The following is an 18,431-nucleotide window of genomic DNA, read 5'->3' as shown; positions in this document are numbered from 1 at the left end:
AGCAGCACAGACAAGACAAAATGACAGCCTACAGAATGGGGACAAGATCTTCATTAACCTTACATCAGATAGAGGTCTGATCTACAAAATATACAAAGAACTCAAGAAATTGATCACCAAAAGATCACATAATCCAATAAAAGAAAATGGAGTACAGACCTAAACAGAGCACTCTCAACAGAGGAATCTAAAGTGGCTGAAAGACAGTTAAAAAATGTTCAACATCCTTAGTCATCAGAGAAATGCAAATCAAAACAACTCTGAGATTCCATCTTACAGCTGTAAGAATGGCCAAGATCAAAAACACTGATGACAACTTATGCTTGATGTGGGGTAAAGGGAACACTTCTGCATTGCTGGTGGGAGTGCAAGCTGATACAGCCCCATTGGTCATCAGTGTGGCGATTTCTCAGAAAATTAGGAAACAACCTTCCTCAAGACCTAGTAATACCACTTTTGGGTATATATCCAAAGGATGTTCAATCATGCCACAAAGACATGTGCTAAACTATGTTCATAGCAGCATTGTTTGTCATAGCCAGAACCTGGAAATAACTAAATGCCTCTCCACCAAAGAATGGATAAGGAAAATGCGATCCATGTACACAATGGAGTACTACACAACAGAAAAAAATAATGACATCTTGGAATTTGCAGGCAAATGGATGGATCTAGAAAACATCATTTTGAGTGAGGTATCCCAGATCCAGAAATACAATCTTCATATGTACTCACTCATAAGTGTTTTTTAAACATAAAACAAAGACAACCAGCCTACAAACCACAATCCCAGAGAAGCTAGACGATAATGAAGACACTAAGAGAGACTTGCATAGATCTAATCTACATGGGAAGTAGAAAAAGACAAGATCTCCTGGGTAAATTGGGAGCCCATGGGGACCTTGGGAGAGGATTGAAGGGGATGGAAAAAGGCATGGAAGGAAGCAGAGAAAGATGTAGAACTCAATAAAAATAAATAAAAAAAGTTTTTATGTTCTGGTGGAAGCTCCATCCCGGTCCTTGGCATCTATATACCCAAAGAGTCTGAAATGTTTTGGTAGAAGCTCCACCCTAAACCTACTCTCCCATCTCTTTCCAAAGCCTGCCTCATCTCAGAAATCACACCAAATGATGACTCATCCCCTAGAGATGCTCAAGACCACTCCCACAGAGTATTTAAACTGTTCCCCAGAAAGTAGACAATGTGGTTTTTTGTCTCTCTTTTCTGTCTCCTCTGGGGGAGGGGGGTGCTGGTGCTGGAAAATCATCTGGGAGACATCTTTTTAGTCATTAAACCTTGACCTTTTTTTTTTTTATTTTTTTTTTTTGTTTTGGTTTGGTTTTTGAGATAGGCTTTCTTTGTAGCTTTGTAGCCTGTCCTGGGACTCATTTTGTGGACCAGGCTGGCCTTGAACTAACAGAAATCTGCCTGTCTCTGCCCCCTGAGTGCTGGGATTAAAGTGCACCACCACTATCCATCAACCTGGGCTTTTTCTAATTCTGATTGATTTAGCCTTATTTCTATTGCTGCTTCGGCAAAGAGGCTTTTTGGAGTGCAGAAACTTTCCACTTTACAGCTAGCTATGCACAAGGTCAGAGTCCTGATGTCTAACCAGGTTGCTACACAAAGCACCCTAAGAAAAGCATCCCACTTCTTTTTTTTCTTTCTTTCTTTCTTTCTTTTTTTTTTTTTTTTTTTTTTTTTTTGGTTTTTCGAGACAGGGTTTCTCTGTGGCTTTGGAGCCTGTCCTGGAACTAGCTCTGTAGACCAGGCTGGTCTCGAACTCACAGAGATCCACCTGCCTCTGCCTCCCAAGTGCTGGGATTAAAGGCGTGCACCACCATCGCCCGGCTAGCATCCCAATTCTTTACTTGCCAAGTTTGCTGACAATAGACCTATGCTTCAAAGTTTGTCACTGGGCACTGTACCTTACTCCCTCCCCGGTCTGGAAAACCTTATGTTGCCACAGTAAATGGCCTGGATCCTTATTCGCTTACCCTAGGAATGAACTTTTGACCAATGAGAGGTAACTCTTGCAAATTTTTATTATTGCTCCAAAGCCTTCTGGAAGAAAGAAAGTTTGAAGGCTAAAGGAGAAGCTAGGAGAAATTAAAATTAGGACAGGCAAATTAGAATAAAAGTAGACCAATAAGGAGACCAATTCAGAAAAGCACAGAGTGAAAGAATTTGTTTGTTTAACCTTAGCTAACCTAAGGGGGAAAAAGTTCAGTTCAATCGCTGTAGCATCCAGTCCGAACCCTGAAGAGGGTCTTAAGGCTAGACCCCAAAGGTTCTTGAAAAACAAACAAAAAAAAAACAAACAAAACAAAACCCTGACTGAGGTGGGGCTGGCAAGCAAACAAGCAAGCAAAACCCTGATGATTTGTAAAGCCAGTACTGAGGAGGCTGAGACAGGCAGATAGATCCCTGGGCCTTGTTGGTTACCCAGCCTGGTCTACTTGGCAAGCTTCATGCCTGTAAGAGACCCTATCCCCAGCAGATAATGTGAATGGTTCTTGGAGAATGACAACTGAAATACCTTGAGCTTCCACACACATGCTCACAGAAGTATACACACACAAAACAAGTGGGCATTCAGAGCACAAAAATTTGAGGATTTTTTTTCTGTATTTAACTTCTGCCTAAAACATTTATTCTTCCCACCTGGCATTTTCCAGTCAATTTAACTCAGAAAACAAAAAAGATTTATCTCAATTACATATGTGTATATTTGTTATGTATACATGTATGCAGAAGCCAAAGGCTGTTATGAGATCCCCTGCAGCTGGAGTTACAGGCTGTGGTGAGCCACCAACTCAAGTCCTCTGCAAGAACAATGTGTGTTTTGAAACAGTGAGCCCCTCTCTCTCCATAAAGCCCCTTAATTCATATTTAAATACTCCCCTCAATTCATATTTAAATACTACTTCCTTCAAGTGATCAATTTCAGTCTCTCACATGAGGCTATTGTTTGTGTGTTTTGAGACAGGGTTTCTCTGTAGTCTCTGTAGTGTTTTTGGAGCCTGTCCTGGAACTAGCTCTTGTAGACCAGGCTGGCCTCGAACTCACAGAGATTCGCCTGCCCCTGCCTCCCAACTGCTGGGATTAAAGGCGTGCGCCACCACTGCCTGACTTACATGAGGCTATTTCTGGTAAATGATAATTAATGACTTACTGTAAATTAATAATATCCTGAAGTTCCTCTTCTCAGCTTTTATTACAGTGGCAATTATAAAAGCAATTGGCCAGTTCATTGCTTAATGTTTTGCTACACTTTGGAATGTAATCCTTGAGATGGATTGTCTATAGCCTTAGTTTACTAATGCCTCCTCCACACCACTAAAGCATTCCTCAACAAGTATTTGTCCAATGATTAAATTCAGGAACAATCTAGCAAAACAAAATCTTTGAATTCTGAAAAGTACATGCGTAGTTTCTTAAACATGATTTGGGCAGGCATTCCGAGACAATAGCTAACATCTGTAAATTACCAAGTACTTGCTAAGCACATACAAGGGTTTCTCTGTAATCGCATCGCCTGAAGGGCAGGTTCCCTCATGGCTCCAGTTGTCTAGTGAGGCAACTGAACTGTCGGAAAGGTTCAGAAATTCGTACAGGGTTCTGCTGATTATAAATGGAGGTACTCATGACCTCAGCTGACTGTTTTCTGACCTTATGGGCTTCCCTCCATTATTGCCCCACACCTTGCCACTAACTGCTTTATATTGTCACTCTGATCAGCCACTGAAGCAGAAGAGGAATGTCAAAGTGGTTTACATAAGAAAGCTTGATTTTTGCTTTCTTTTTTTTTTAAGCAAATTTGTAGGACAAATGCAAAATGACTTTTTCTTCCATTTTTATTTCTACAAACCTTACATAGTTATCAAGTTATTTTCTTATTGGCCTGTAGGCAAGCTGAATTTATTTCCATATAGACACCTTTATTTATACCTCTCTCACACAAGAAAAAAAGAACAGGAATATCTTTCTTTGCTTGATTTTCATATAAATTATTAAGTATGGCCTGCCACGATGGTGCATGCCTTTAATTCCATCATCTGGGAGGAAGAGGCAGAAGGATTTCTAGGAGTTCAAGGCCAGCCTGATCTACAGAATGAGCTCTGTTGGGTCCAGAGGGGTCACGCAAAGATGGGGACAGACCACCAAAGTCTAATAAACCAGAAGCAAACTTTATTCCAGAAACCAGAATCCAGAAAAAAAAATCAAAAATATAAAGTAAAATAATCCATGGGCCACAAAAAGCTTATCAGCTAGCTGAGACCACAGACAGAGATGGATTTTGTAAGGCTGTTTCTGAACCCACCTTTTTATAGTAGAGGCACCAAGCATTAGGTCTAAACAAAGAAAGTTTTACAATCTTGAGGTAAAACTCAGATACAGATTGCCTTACTTTACAATCTCCATTAACAGAGTTTCTCGGTTAAACTAGTGTTTGTGATTACTCTATTTTCTTTCTTGGTACTTCCAGGTGGTGTTTACTGAAGCTGTGCTCTCCCCTTTGATGCTGCCAGTTTCACAGAGCAAGGATAATGCATAACCCAGAGGTCATTTATCTATTTCCTAAAAGTTGACTCAGCTCATATCCTTAGGCTAGCTCTCAGTTTGCAGAGAGATGCTTTGGCCTTCTAAATATAGCTATGGGTTGTATAAGAGAGTAATCCACCATTGATGGTTAATCCTTAAGCTACTAACAAAGCTGTTGACAGTCTGTTCTCATTCTTCTAGGCGTACAACTTTATAGTTCCTTATTTCTGCATTTCTATTTCTGGAATCTATATTTTTATATTCTTATCTTTGGACCTTTAAAGCTTGATTCCAGCACTCAGGAGGCAGAGGCAGGTGGATCTCTGGGAGTTCGAGGCCAGCCTGGTCTACAAGAGCTAGTTCTGGGACAGGCACCAAAGCTACAGAGAAACCCTGTCCCAAAAAAAAAAAAAAAAAAAAAAAAAAAGCTTGATCCAGAAAAGCTAGGACTACATTTTCTCTATCTCAAAAACCAAACAAAAATTTATAAATCCATGCATACAAATCAAAATAAAATACTGTTTCAAGTAAGACATGGAACCTTTATTATTTTGAGACATAATGTCTTTTGTATATTCCAGGTTGGCTTCAAACTTACTATTTAGCAAGTGATGTGGAATTCCTGGCTGTATGCCGTGAATATATTTTATTATCATTGGTTAATAAATAAGCTCTTTGGCCTGTGATAGAGAAGAATAGAGCTAGGCAGGCAGCGGTGGGGGGACTAAATTGAATGCTGGGAGAAAGTAGGCGGAGTCAGAGAGATGCCAAGTAGCCACTGAAGGAGAAAGACATGGGCCCACCTTACTGGTAAACCATGAGCCTCATGATAAAATACAAAATATAGGAATGGGTTGATTTAAGATGTAAGAGTTAGCTAGAAGTATGCATAAGCTAACAGGCCAATCAGTGTTGTTATTAATATAATTTCTGTGTGGTTATTTCGGGTCTGGGCAGCCGAGAAATGAACAAGCAGTCTCTGCCTACAAGCAAGAATAACCTTGACCTTGTGAGCTTCTTGTCTTAACCTCCCTAAGAGCTGGGATTATAGTTATGTGACACTCCATCCAGTTCATGCCATCCTGTGGGTGGCACCCAGGACTTCAATCCTGCCACTTAGTTATACCCTGAGCCTAAGCTATTTTTAAATGATATATAAAAGCATAAAGTTGTGTATATTAATGGACTCCCATATGTCTTCAATACATGAATACATTGTAGAATGTTTAAACCAAGTTAAATGAATCTGTCTCCTTTACCATTTCTTTATTGTAAAAACTCAAAGTCCTACCTGATTGCAGGTTGAATTTTAGTAAGTCCACACAGCTGGAGTTGTAGAAGCATGCTTGCCTACCATACATAAGACCCTGAATTTTGTTCCTAGCAATGGAGAAGAGAGGAAAGAAAAAAATAAAATGAAAATTGAAGTGAAAAAAATCAATTATTAGTTCTTGAGAATGGTGTCCTATATAAGGAGGTAATCATTATGTTTCAGTTTTTTAAAATTGGCTGAAAGAAACAAACTCTGAGTTGTAATTTGTTAGCTATTTTTAGGTAAAATATAGAAAAGTGTCTTTATTATTACCTCCTTAGTCCCTTAAAGACTGTCAGATGCAGGTAGGTAAATTTGATGTGGAAAATGTAATTACTTATGCAACGTTAAGTCACATAAATCCTCAGATCTTATTTAAGAAAAAGCATATAATGTGATGAAAGTACTAAATATAATAAATATATTTATAGATATAAATATAACATAAATATATTTATTTTCAATGTCAACCTCAAATTGCCATATCTTTTAAGACATTCTCAAATAGCAACGGAAATGAAACCATTGCTTTCCTCTTTTGTATTACTGTAGAGAAAGCAGCTAGAAAATAAGTGTTCAAAAAGTGACCATGGGCGGGGCTGTGGTGGCACACACCTTTAATCCAGCCCAGTTCTTGGGAGGCAGGGGCAAGTAGTTCTCTGTAAATTCGGGGCCAGCCTGATCTACATAATGAGTACCAGTATTGCCAGGGCTACACACAGAGAAACTCTATCTCAATAAAACAAAAACAAACAAACATACAAACAAGCAACAACAACAAAAAGAACCCAATACACCAAATTTTTTAAAAAAAATGGCCATGGACTAGACATTCTAGCACAGGCCTATAATCTCAGCACTATTAATGCTGAGGCAGAAGGATGGTGGATTAATTACTTGTGGCTGCGATGAAATACTTGACAGAAAACAACTTCAAAGGAAAAAATGTTTCTTTTGGCACTGTTTAACCATAAGACAGAAAAGACATTGTAACCTTCCCCTTTTCTATTCAGTGTGGACCCCGGGACTGTAAGGATGGTGTCACCCACATTCAGAGTGACTCTTCCCTCTTCTGTTAAACTCTGAAAACCACCTCACAGCCCAAAGGTTGTATCTCCTAAGTGAGTTCAAATCTAGTTGATAATGACGATTATAACAGATGTCCATTCTGAAGCCAGCCTGGACTGCATAGCAAGATTGTTCTCATGGGAATAAAAGTAAATAAGTTGTCTCAATAGTATAGTGTCTAGAGGTTTTAGAATGTCCTGCAGTTAGTCAATGCTCATTATATCCTCGAAGGTCAGTATTCTGCCAATACCGCCCCTTGTATATGGGGTTTATGGTAATATACAAACTACGCTTGTGCCTTTATCCAGTCTTTTTCTTCTTTCGTTTGTTTGATTTTTGATTCAGGGTTTCTCTACATATCCTTTGTGTCCTGGAACTCACCATTTAGACCAGGCTGGCCTCCAGCTCTCAAAGATCCAACCACCTCTGCTTCCAGAGTGCTTGGCATCAAAGGCTCACACTAAATAGAAACCAAAGGCTTCTGGTAAGCCCCTGTAAAGCTTATTTTTATTTCTTTGTGGAACAAAGTAAGAGAGTGATAGCAACTGGCTTTCTAGCATTTATTCTTATAGCATTGTGGCGCCCACTACTGCCCCCTTTCGTCGTTTATATTTCAACAACAAGGAAATAAACAAGACTCAAAAGACTACAACTCCCAGGGAGCCTCACGGCAGGCGACGCCAACGTGCCTTAGCGGTTAGTCATTCTTCCTGAAGCAGCCTTCCTCTTCCTGGACTCGGAACCTGGCTTTGTGGGCGCGCGCGCAGGCGGGTTTACCTAGCCAACCAGGCACGGGAGCGCGCCCCCCCCCCACCGACGACGCGTGTTGTCACGTGACACGGGGGGCGGGCTTTTTCTGCCGAGCGCGCTCCCGTGCGCGTCCCCAGGGGGGCGGCTGTCGGGCGTACGAGTCGGTGAGGAGCTGGATCCTAAGACGCGGCGTCCGACCAGCCGGTGGTTCCCCGAGCCGCGAGGCCGAAAAACGAGGAAGGCGGGCCCGGCTGCGGGACCGCGGCGACGACACACCGATCGAGCGCCTGGGCCTGAGGGGAGCGATGCTGTGGTTCCAGGGCGCCATTCCGGCGGCCATCGCGTCGGCTAAGAGGAGCGGCGCGGTCTTCGTGGTGTTTGTGGCAGGTGACCGGGGAGTGGGCCTGAGAGGGAAGGAACCGAGGTAGTGCGTTTTTCCTGGTTCTCGTTAGCGTCGAGTGGACCCTGTGGGAGGACCCGCGCTGCGGCTGGGCTCGGACTTCCTAAGCCTGTCGACAAGTCCGCTCGGGTCTGTTCGGGTCCGCTCGTCTCCGATCGGGGCCAGTTAGGTTTTCTGTTGCTTGGCTCCGGGCTTGTCCCGGCTGCGGGACCGACCCAGACGCCAAGCTTCTTCAGACCGCGGGCGGGCCCGGCACTCCTCGGTGGCTCTGGCTCTGTTTGGGACGCCGGCCTGACCCCTGTGCTTCTGTGTGGGGAGCGCAGTCCAGGCCCTGTCCCCAAACACTGAACCCTGCGAGGAGAAGCGCCCTGTAGGCCCCGGCAGTCGGTTTGTCGCCGACAGACCCCCATAAACCGCCGCCCCGGTTCCCCCTTGATCCTCTAGGATCCCCCTTTCAAGGGGGTTTGAACCTCCTTTTAATTCTTGACGTTCAGGTGGGATTGGGACGAGCCACTTGGCAGACAATTGGGTCTAATTAGTTGTGAGCTGTCAAGAAAGCTGTGTCATCGGTAAGCCACAAAGAAACCACTTGATGTCCACAGCAGCTGTCTTAGAATGTTCCTGAAACATAAGCTTCATAGAGGGGTAATCTTTTATGATAGCGCTAGGAGGGTAATCTAAGATATAACTTAGATTTATTACAAGTTGACTATACACACACACACTCTTTTAACATAGTTTTAAAAGTACATACTCAGTCGTGATTCTTACTTTCTAATGTAAAGTCTAGTTTTCCAGACATGCGCTAACTCATTACCCTATGTTTCTTTGTATTATTTTGTTCCATAATCTGTTTTATTTCTGAAGTCTTGTATATTTGCAGCCAACCATCTGCTTCTGTAGTTTTCTACATTCTTGTTACATGGAACCATTTGGGTGACAACTGTTAATTTGAAGTGTATTTTTTTTATTTTGTGTTCATTGGTGTTTTGCCTGCGTGTATGTCTGTTTGAGGGTGTCAAAGGCCTGGAACTGGAGTTACAGACAGGTGTGAACTGTCGTGTGGGTGCTGGGAATTGAACTCGGGTCCTCTGGAAAAGCAGCCATTGGTGCTCTTAACTGCTGAGCTATCTCTCCAGCCCCTGAAGTGTATTTCTTCACCTACTTGTGTTTAGTAACATTGTACTCATAATTGACCCTCATCTCTAGTAATTCTATAATTTGTCCATTTTGTAAAGAAAAATGACTGAAATATGAATTTACTTAGCCTTAAAATTTAAATGTCTGTTATACTAAATTTTTAGCTTGATACTGTTAAGTTAGAGCATAAATCATTTAGATTCTATTGAAGTTGTATTATGCATTAAATAAATAAATAAATAAGTCTTGTAATCCAGTAAGGACAATAGTCACATAAAAATGAAAAGACTATGACACTATAGTATGAAGTCAATTGTTTATGAGATTTTAATATGGTTGTAAGCCATCACGTGGGTTTGGGAATTGAACCCAGGTCCTCTGAAAGAGCAGCTAGTGCTTTTAACTACTGAACTATCTCTACAACCCTAGTTTATAACATTATTTATTTATTTATTTATTTTTTAGTTTTTTGAGAACAGGGTTTCTCTGTAGCTTTGGAGCCTGTCCTGGCACTAGCTCTTGTAGACCAGGCTGGCCTCGAACTCACAGAGATCCGCCTGCCTCTGCCTCCCAAGTGCTGGGATTAAAGGCGTGCACTACCACCACTGCCCGGCTAACCCTAGTTTAGAACATTTTAAACTGTGTTCTTAACAAAATTTCAATAGCTTTTTTTGGGGGAGGGGAAGTATGTGGTATTTTATTTTCACTGTTTCTATACTTGAACATCTTAGGTCCAGTGTTGTAAAGTAACTTGAACCAGGCTCAGAAAAATTGGTTGGTTGGTTGGTTGGTTGGTTGGTTGGTTGGTTGGTTGGTTTTTATTGCTTTGAGACAGGATCTCACAGATAGCACAGGCTGGCCTTGAGCTCCCAAGTGTTGGGATTATAGACTTGTGCAACCACACCAGATTAAAATTTACATTTTAACAGTGAGGGGAATAACAGTAAAATATTTTATCCACTTAGAAAAAGTATCTTGCCTTTGTTCATTTGTTTTTGAGACAGGGTCTTACTTTGTAGTCTAGGCTGACCCCAAACTCATAATTGTCTTCTTTCTTCAGTCTTCCAAGTGCATAGGTTATATCTGGGGGCTTTTTCCCCCCTTTGTTTATTAAAGACAAAAACAACAAACAGTCGTGTGGTGGTGGTGCACGCCTTTACTCCCAGCACTCAGGAGGCAGAGGCAGGAAACGCTCTGAGTTTGAGGCTTAACCCTGTCTACAGAGTGAGTTCCTGGATAACCAGGGTTACAAAGAGAAACACGTCTCAAAAAAAAAAAAAAAAAGGAGGAAAAGAACAGTTGTAGGTTATATGGTAAATCAGTAGATAAATGAACTTTAGAATCATAGTATCCATGTTTTTTTAGCAGAACATGCGATTGATGATACATAACCATTCCTAAAAAGTACTAAGGCAGTCAGTTAACTTGAAAGAAAAAAGTTCCCCTTCATGGGTGGGTCCAAACCTGGGGCTACATTCGTGCCAGGTAATTGTTCTACTAAAGAACTAGACCCCTAGTCTAACTTGCTAGATTTGATTAACAAATATTTGAAAGCTGTAAAAATATACACACTCCTCAGTTAACTTTACTGAAATTTGTTGGTATTAGATATATTTAGAATATCATCAACCATTGAATGTTTGCAGAAATACTGTTAGGAATGGACAGTGGAGTCTGTCCCTTAACCTCTTCCAAGACCTAGAGTTTTAGCTAGGTCATCCCAACACAAAGTAGGATAAATGTTGCTCTAAGAATGTATAGACACAGCCTTTAATCCCAGCACTCGGGAGGCAGAGGCAGGTGGATCTTTGTGAGTTCGAGGCCTACTAGTTTACAAGAGCTAGTTCCAGGACAGGCTCCAAAGCTACAGAGAAACCCTGTCTCAGAAAAACCATTAAAATAAAAAAATGTATAGACACTGGGATCATAAAGCAGCAACATTCTGGTAGCACCTAACGGGTGGGCCCCTTTTGACATTGTGACATGACACTGCTGTCTATGGAGTTCACACCTTAGAACCTCAGAATCAAGTTACACCACCATCACCACCTCATCCCCAGCCAAATAGTCCTCAAGATATTTTAAACAAGTTCACAGGACTTTATATTGTACCATAGACATAGCTATTCTCTTATGCTTTGACGCATGGTTATACATACCTGGGCCCTAGAGCTTTGTTCTTAACTTGAAGAATATGTCTAGAACTTAGGATTTTCTTGATCTGAGATCCCATTAATAATATATCAACCTTTAAAAAATTCAACTTATATATAAAAATTCAGTTTATTGCTGGGTGATGGTCACATACCTTTAATTCTAGCACTTGGAAGACAGAGGCAGATGCATCTCTGTGAGTTCAAGGCCAGCCTAGTCTACAGTGTTGAGTTACAGGACAGCCAAGGCTACACAGAGAAACTCTATCTCTAAAAATGAAACAAACAAAATTCATCTTATTAAGAAATGTAAAAGGTAGCTATAGCTAGAGAAAGTGTTTCAAGAAGTTCAAAAAACTATTTCAGGTACACACACACACTACATACAGGGACTGGAGAGATGGCTCAGTGGTTAAGAGTGTTTATTGCTTCTGCGGAGGACCTAGGTTCAGCACCCATGTACAACTGTGAACCATCTACAACTCCAGATCTAGGGGATTTGATGCCTCTTCTTACTCCACAGCCTTCTGTACATATGTGATCTACATAAACACACAAATATTTTTTACAAATTATTTCAGGGAAAAAGTTTTAGGCAAGTTTTTATTTTATGAAATTGTTTCCTTTTACTTTTTTAGAGGCTAAGTCTTGCTATTGCCCAGGCTGCCCTTCAATTCCTGGACTTAGTAATCCTCCTAGCCTCAGCCTCCCAAGTATCTAGGACTTTAAGCATGGGCTACGGCATCTGGCTTTGATTAATAAAATTTTCATGAATGAAGTAAAATTAAATATTTAATTTAATTAAAAATTAAATAATTGTTGAGTTGTATTAGAAGCTAGAGATACTTCAACTAAATTAACAAGAATTTCTAGTTTTAGGGGGCTGGAGAGATGGCTCAGCGGTTAAGAGCATTGCCTGCTCTTCCAAAGGTCCTGAGTTCAATTCCCAGCAACCACATGGTGGCTCACAACCATCTGTAATGAGATCTGGTGCCCTCTTCTGGCCTTCAGGCATACACACACACAGACAGAATCTTGTATACATAATAAAGAATTAAATATTTTAAAAAAGAGTTAAAAATATTTAAAAAAAAAAAAGAATTTCTAGTTTTAGCTGTTTAAACTGAAAGATGTAAAGACAGTTGTACCATAGTACAAAAATCTGTTGAGGAGACTTTGTAGCAAAGCTCTCTGTCTAGTCTGATACTGTTGGCTGCCCTCTTTGGTTAGCATAGATCACAAAGCCTATAAGGTTTGAGCATTTGAGATTTCTTTCTTAGATTGGGTGGTGAAAGACTGCAGCTGTCTGTGCTTCAGAGTTTGTTGGCATACTTTAAGTGTCTTCACTTTGGATGTTGCTGCTACCATGTATAGCATGTGTTCTCCTAAAATCTTAGGGTCACCTGATTTTAAAATGTGGGTGATAGTTTGATTAAAATTAAGACAAAAAAGATACTGACAGTGGCAACTGGTAATTCTAGTGGAACTTAGTGTTAAGAAGCTTCTCAACCAGGTGGTGGTGGCGCATGCTTTTGATCCCAGCACTCCAGAGGCAGAGACAGGCAGATCTCTGTGAGTTTGACGCCAGCCTGGTCTACAAAGCAAGTCCCAGGACAGGCAGGAGTGTTATAGAGGAAACCCTGTCTTGAAAAACCAAAATAAATAAATAAATAAATAAATGTAGAAAATTAGCTTCTCCTGCTGCCACCATCACAAGGCTGAGTCAGGAACAGATAGTGCCAGTGGGACTGTGACTCTGGGACCCTAACCTAACCAGTGTAAGGTACTATGCTTTACAAAATAGCAAAACGAAAACTAGTCTATTTAGGATTGACTCAAGTTTAAATATGTTTATTGCCTTCATTTGTTATTCTCCCTCAGGGTTTCTAGCTAAATGTCACCATTGTACATTCTGTTAGATAATCCATGATGTGGGTAGCCCTCATTAGCTTTTCAGTTTCATTTCTCTCTTGTTCTCCATTGTTTATTATTTTCCCAGCCACACAGATCTTTCTCTGTACATGTATTCTTTCTGCATGCTGAACTTTTCTGTATTTGGTATGGCTCAATTCTTTGGTCCTATCTTAAATGTCACCTTAGAGATGGATATGGTGGGGCATGTCTTTAATCCCAGCACTTGGAAATTCAAGGCTAGCCTGTTCTACATAGTGAGTTCCAGTACATCCTGGGCTATGTAGAGAAACCCTGTCTCAGAAAAAGGAAATAAAAAGAGAGAGAAAGAGAAGTCATCTCAGAAAAGTCTTCTCTGACCATGATAGATTTTATTTATTTGTATGTGTGCTCACATCCTGGGAATCAAACTCAGATCTTCTTGTTACTAACAGAACTGTCTTCCCAAACCTAAACACTCTCATTCATAGCAATTACTGCTTTATGAGTTGGTAGTTGTCTACTTGTTTGGAGATACACACACACTTTTATTCATTTTTATTTTATGTGCATTGGTGTTTTGCCTGCATCTGTGTCTGTGAGAGAGTGTCAGATCCCCTGTAACCTGTAAATGGAGACTGCACATTTGTTTCCCATCCACCCAGACCCCAATAATCACACAGAAACTATATTAATTACAACACTGCTAGACCAATAGCTTAGGCGTATTCCTAAACTCTTACATCTTAAATTAACCCATTCCTGTTAATCTATGTATCACCATGAGGCTATGACCTACCAGTAAGACTCCAGAGTCTTCCTTAGGCAGCTACATGGCATCTCCCTGACTCTGCCTACTCTTCTATCTCTTCTGATTTCCCACCTGGCTTTACTCTGCTAAGCCATCGGCTCAAATAGCTTTATTCATCAACCAATAAAAGCAGCACATACACAGAAGGACATCCCACATCAGGAACCAGAGATACAGACAGTTGTGCACCTGGCATATGGGTGCTGGGAATTGAACCCAGGTCCTCTGGAAGAGTAGCCAGTGCTCTTCACCTCTGAGCCATCTCCCCAGTCATATCACTAGGTTTTAAGCTGTGTTGAGAACAGTGTTTTATATCTAGTATATAAGCCAAATGCCAGAATAGAAGAACTGAAATAAAATAAAATAGTAAATAAAAGAATGATTACATAAGATTTCTCACTCTTTACTGTCTCCTTGAAATGCTTACAGAAAGAATGTTTTAAGTAGCTATTTTCTAGGTTGATAGTTGAGTCATTTTCTTAAGAATTTATTATTTCTTCCTACCCCATTGTCTCTGTAAACTCATTCAGAATGCTCTCATTTGCAAATGGCAACTTTCCTTTATTTTCTTTGTTGTAACTTCCATGAGTTAGTTAAAATGGGTATTCTTACTGGTTTTGATCTGTCCCATTTCCATGTCCAAATTTTTCATAGGCTCTCTGTTGATGACTGGCCTCAACAAAAATACTTCATACCAGGGTAGGGGCGTGGAAATTGAAGAAATATAAGTAAAGAATATGAAGGCACATAAAAATAATAAGACAGAAAGCATAGAAAGTATTGGGAGGGCATTTCAGTGACTGAAATCCTGAAATTCATTGGGTTTATTTTTCCCCAGCTTTTATACCCAATGTAAACTGGGAGAGAAGGTAACAAAAGACTTTATTAACATGATACATAGGATAACTCACACAGTCAATGGCCTTATCACTCTGAGACATCAAATCATTAGCATTCTGTCATCTAGGTAGCTAATGTGTTCTAGGTCACATAAGCTGAAGACCTGCCCTTTCCTAGGTGACCTCATAGACAATAGAAGGAGCAGAAGTACATTTGCACATCTTGACTACCTGTCAGGATGGCATTGAGCTCTCGTAATTTCAAAAGACATTCTGAGTTAGGAGGTGCAATTACACCAGTCAGTCTCCAAACTCTCTGACCTTCAGACAAGGTAGAAATGGGCCTGCATTTTTCAGCCTCCACAGCTCTCTCATTCATATGCAGTCAGGTATTGTAGGCACGCCTGTATGCTCACTATGCTAGACATTTAAATGTTCATTTCAATAAACACTGAATACCTGCTCTATGCCTAGATTCTTACTGCTACAGGATCTGTTGTAGGGATTTCAGTCAAAAGAGAACATGAAAAACTGTCTTTGCCTTCATGGGCTATTTTCTAATTGGGAGAAAAAGACAATAAACAATAAAGATAATTAAGGTGCATAGTATATTAGAAGGTGGGTGACCTGAGATGGTTTTCATTGCAAGTTCTAAGTGTTAAGTGGTGCTGTAGAGATGGTTCAGTGGAAAAGAGCAATTGCTGCTCTTAAAGAGGCACCAAGTTTAGTTCCCAGAAGCTACATGGTAGACAATTGCTGTGTAAGAATAGATAACCCTAGTGGGACTGGACAAGCTAAGAGTACTTATTCTTCTTTCACAGGTTCAGTTCCCAGCATTGCATTGTAGTTTACAACTGTTCATAATTCCAGTTCCAGGAGAACTGATGCTCTCTTTGTCCTCTTCCTCAATCTTCCCCTCACCCACCATTCCCCACCACCATCATCACCACACACACCATGGTTTCTTCGTGTAGCCCTGGCTGTCCTGGAACTCACTCTGTAGACCCAGCTAGCCCAAATTCAAGAGAACTGCCTGCCTCTGCCTCCTGAGTGCTGGGCTGAAAGTGTGCACCTTTATTGCCTGGCCTTTTCTGGTCTCTTTGAGTACTAGATAAACATATGTGTGATTTATATGTGTGTGTGTATATATGCAGACAAAACACACATAAAATAAAAATAAATAAGTCTTAAAAAAATGACCTAGCAAGGAAGACTCATTTAGGTTTCTATGTTCATCTGCTTTAGCTTTGCTAAATGTGGTAGCAGTGGAAGCTATAATAAGCAGTAGTTTCATTTGTATGTATTTTTGAAATAGTCAACTGAAGTTATGGATAAAGTGTTTTGGGCTTGTTTTGTGTGTTTGCTCTGCTGGGGGTCAAAAGGTTTTGTGCATTCTAGATAAGCCTCACCCTGCTATGGGACCATAACCACAGCTTCAGTAGGATCAGTTTTCAAGTTTGGTGAAGTTAAGAGAACACTTGCTAAACTGGGTGTGGTAGTACATGTCTTTAATCCCAACACTTGGGAGGAAGAAATAGCGAGTTCCAGGATTATATAGATACCCTGTCTCAGATAAAACAAAAACAAAAAAGGAAGGAAGGAGAAAAATATTTACTGTTCTTACAAAGGACCAGTTTGGTTCCCAGCACTCACATGGTAGCTCACAACTGTTGTAACTCCATTTCCAGGGTTTCCAAAGACAACTTTTGGCCTCCTCAAGCACAGCACACATGTGATGCTCTTAAATACATGCAAGGCAAAGAGCTTATACACATAAAATAAAATTTGAAAAAGAATACTTGTGGATTATATTTTATTTGAGTTCTAGTTTCACAGGAGGAAGAAATTTAGAATTAGCAGTCCTGACCTCGGCATTTCTAAGAGTTCTTAAAATATGTTCACAGGTGATGATGAGCAGTCCACGCAGATGGCTGCAAGCTGGGAAGATGATAAAGTGACAGAAGCATCTTCAAACAATTTTGTTGCAATTAAAATTGATACCAAAAGGTGTGCTTATACTTTAATGTTTCATTACTTTTTATTTCTAATCATGTTTTTTGTTATTTATGATAATATTCTTGAACTATTAAGAATGTTCATTTTATAGGTACAGATCTCTAAGGCACTAAGATATATTAGGAACTTAAATTATTTTTTAATTTTTTGAGTGTACCACCACATCCAGTTAATGGAATTTAAATAATTTTGTTATGATTACTATTTATACTTTATTATTTGACAACTTTTTTGTTTGTTTTGTTTTTCTAGCGGGGTTTCCCTGTGTAGCTGTGTCTTGAAACACAGTATGTAGACCAGACTGGCCTCAAACTCACAAACTCGCCTGCCTCTGAGATTAAAATGCTGAGGTTAAAGATGTGATCTACCACTGCCTGGCATGGATTTAACAACTTTCTATACCTTTCCCCCATTCATTATTTTAGATAGTTTTTCTTGATGGATATTTAGGATGTTTTAATCCTTCTTATTACAGAATATTATGTCACTGTATCTTGTTTTAAGTTAAGGGTTTTTTTTATTTTTTATTTTATGTGTATTATGTGAGTATTTGCATGTATGTCGGTGCACCATGTACTTGCAGTGCCCAAGGAAGTCTGAAAAGGGTGTTGGATTGCCTAGAAACAGAGTTACAGATGGTTGTGAGCCACCATGTGGCTGCTAGAAGTCAAACCTGGTCCTCTGGAAGAGCACCACTGAACCATCTCATCTCTCCAGCAGCCAAGATTTTTTATTGTATTTGCTATTTAAGGAAGCAACATGAGATTTTTTTTTTTCCAGATGGTTTCTCACTATATAGACCACACTGACCTAGAAATCATAAAAATTCTCCCACCTCTGCCTCCCTGGCACTGGGATTAAAGGTGGATGCCACCACACCCAGCAAGATAGACATTTTTAATTTACAAACCCAGCCACCACTTTGTGGGTTATAAGAAGAAAGGATTGTTTAATCTGAAAGTTATGAAACAAAAATTAAAAAGAACAAAAATGTTTTGTAAAATAAAATTTATATTTTTGTCCTTCCAGCATATTCCTATCTAATTTTTAAAATATACTTATGATTGGCATAGTAAATTTAATGAATGCAATACAGTTGAATTCATGTTGTGATTTTTCTTTTGATTTTTTACAGTGAAGCTTGTCTGCAATTTTCACAAATTTGTATCCTTTCATTGAAGCATTGTTTTCATGTAGATTATATTTGCTTTTCTTTTTTTAATTAAAAAATTTGGGAATTAGTTTTATTTGGGAAAATTTACCTTTTGATAGAAGCAATGTTGCAGTCTTTTGTATTAGCTATATATAATACATTATAGCTAATGGCAAAGTATGTGTTTTTTTTTCTTTTTTAAATTTATTTGTATTTTGCCTCCATGTACAGCTGGTTGAGGATGTTGAGTCCTGTGGAACTAGAGTTACTATAGACAGCTTTGAACCATCATGTGGGTGCTGTTATTTTTTTTAATTTTAAGTTTTCTTTTTTTTTTTTTTTTTTTTTTTTTT

The 18,431-nt window shown here is 39.8% G+C and overlaps 1 protein-coding gene across 1 annotated transcript in view; it reads left to right on the top strand.

The window, feature by feature from the left end:
* The first annotated feature begins 7,770 nt into the window (after positions 1-7,770).
* The window catches only part of Ubxn4 (UBX domain protein 4), a 35,124-nt gene continuing 24,463 nt past the window's right edge, over positions 7,771-18,431 (top strand). The window contains exons 1-3 of the mRNA XM_050161488.1: positions 7,771-8,063; positions 16,814-16,916; positions 18,061-18,089. Coding sequence (XP_050017445.1) covers positions 7,982-8,063; positions 16,814-16,916; positions 18,061-18,089 — 214 coding nt within the window. The 5' untranslated portion in view covers positions 7,771-7,981. The remainder of the gene's footprint in view (positions 8,064-16,813; positions 16,917-18,060; positions 18,090-18,431) is intronic.

The sequence above is a fragment of the Alexandromys fortis genome, unplaced genomic scaffold, assembly GCF_014885135.2.
Source record: "Alexandromys fortis isolate MF-2015 unplaced genomic scaffold, M_Fortis_MF-2015_v1.1 scaffold_109, whole genome shotgun sequence".
Taxonomy (NCBI): Eukaryota; Metazoa; Chordata; class Mammalia; order Rodentia; family Cricetidae; genus Alexandromys; species Alexandromys fortis.
Note: the sequence above shows the minus strand (reverse complement) of the source record. Positions and strands in the feature narration are given on the sequence as shown.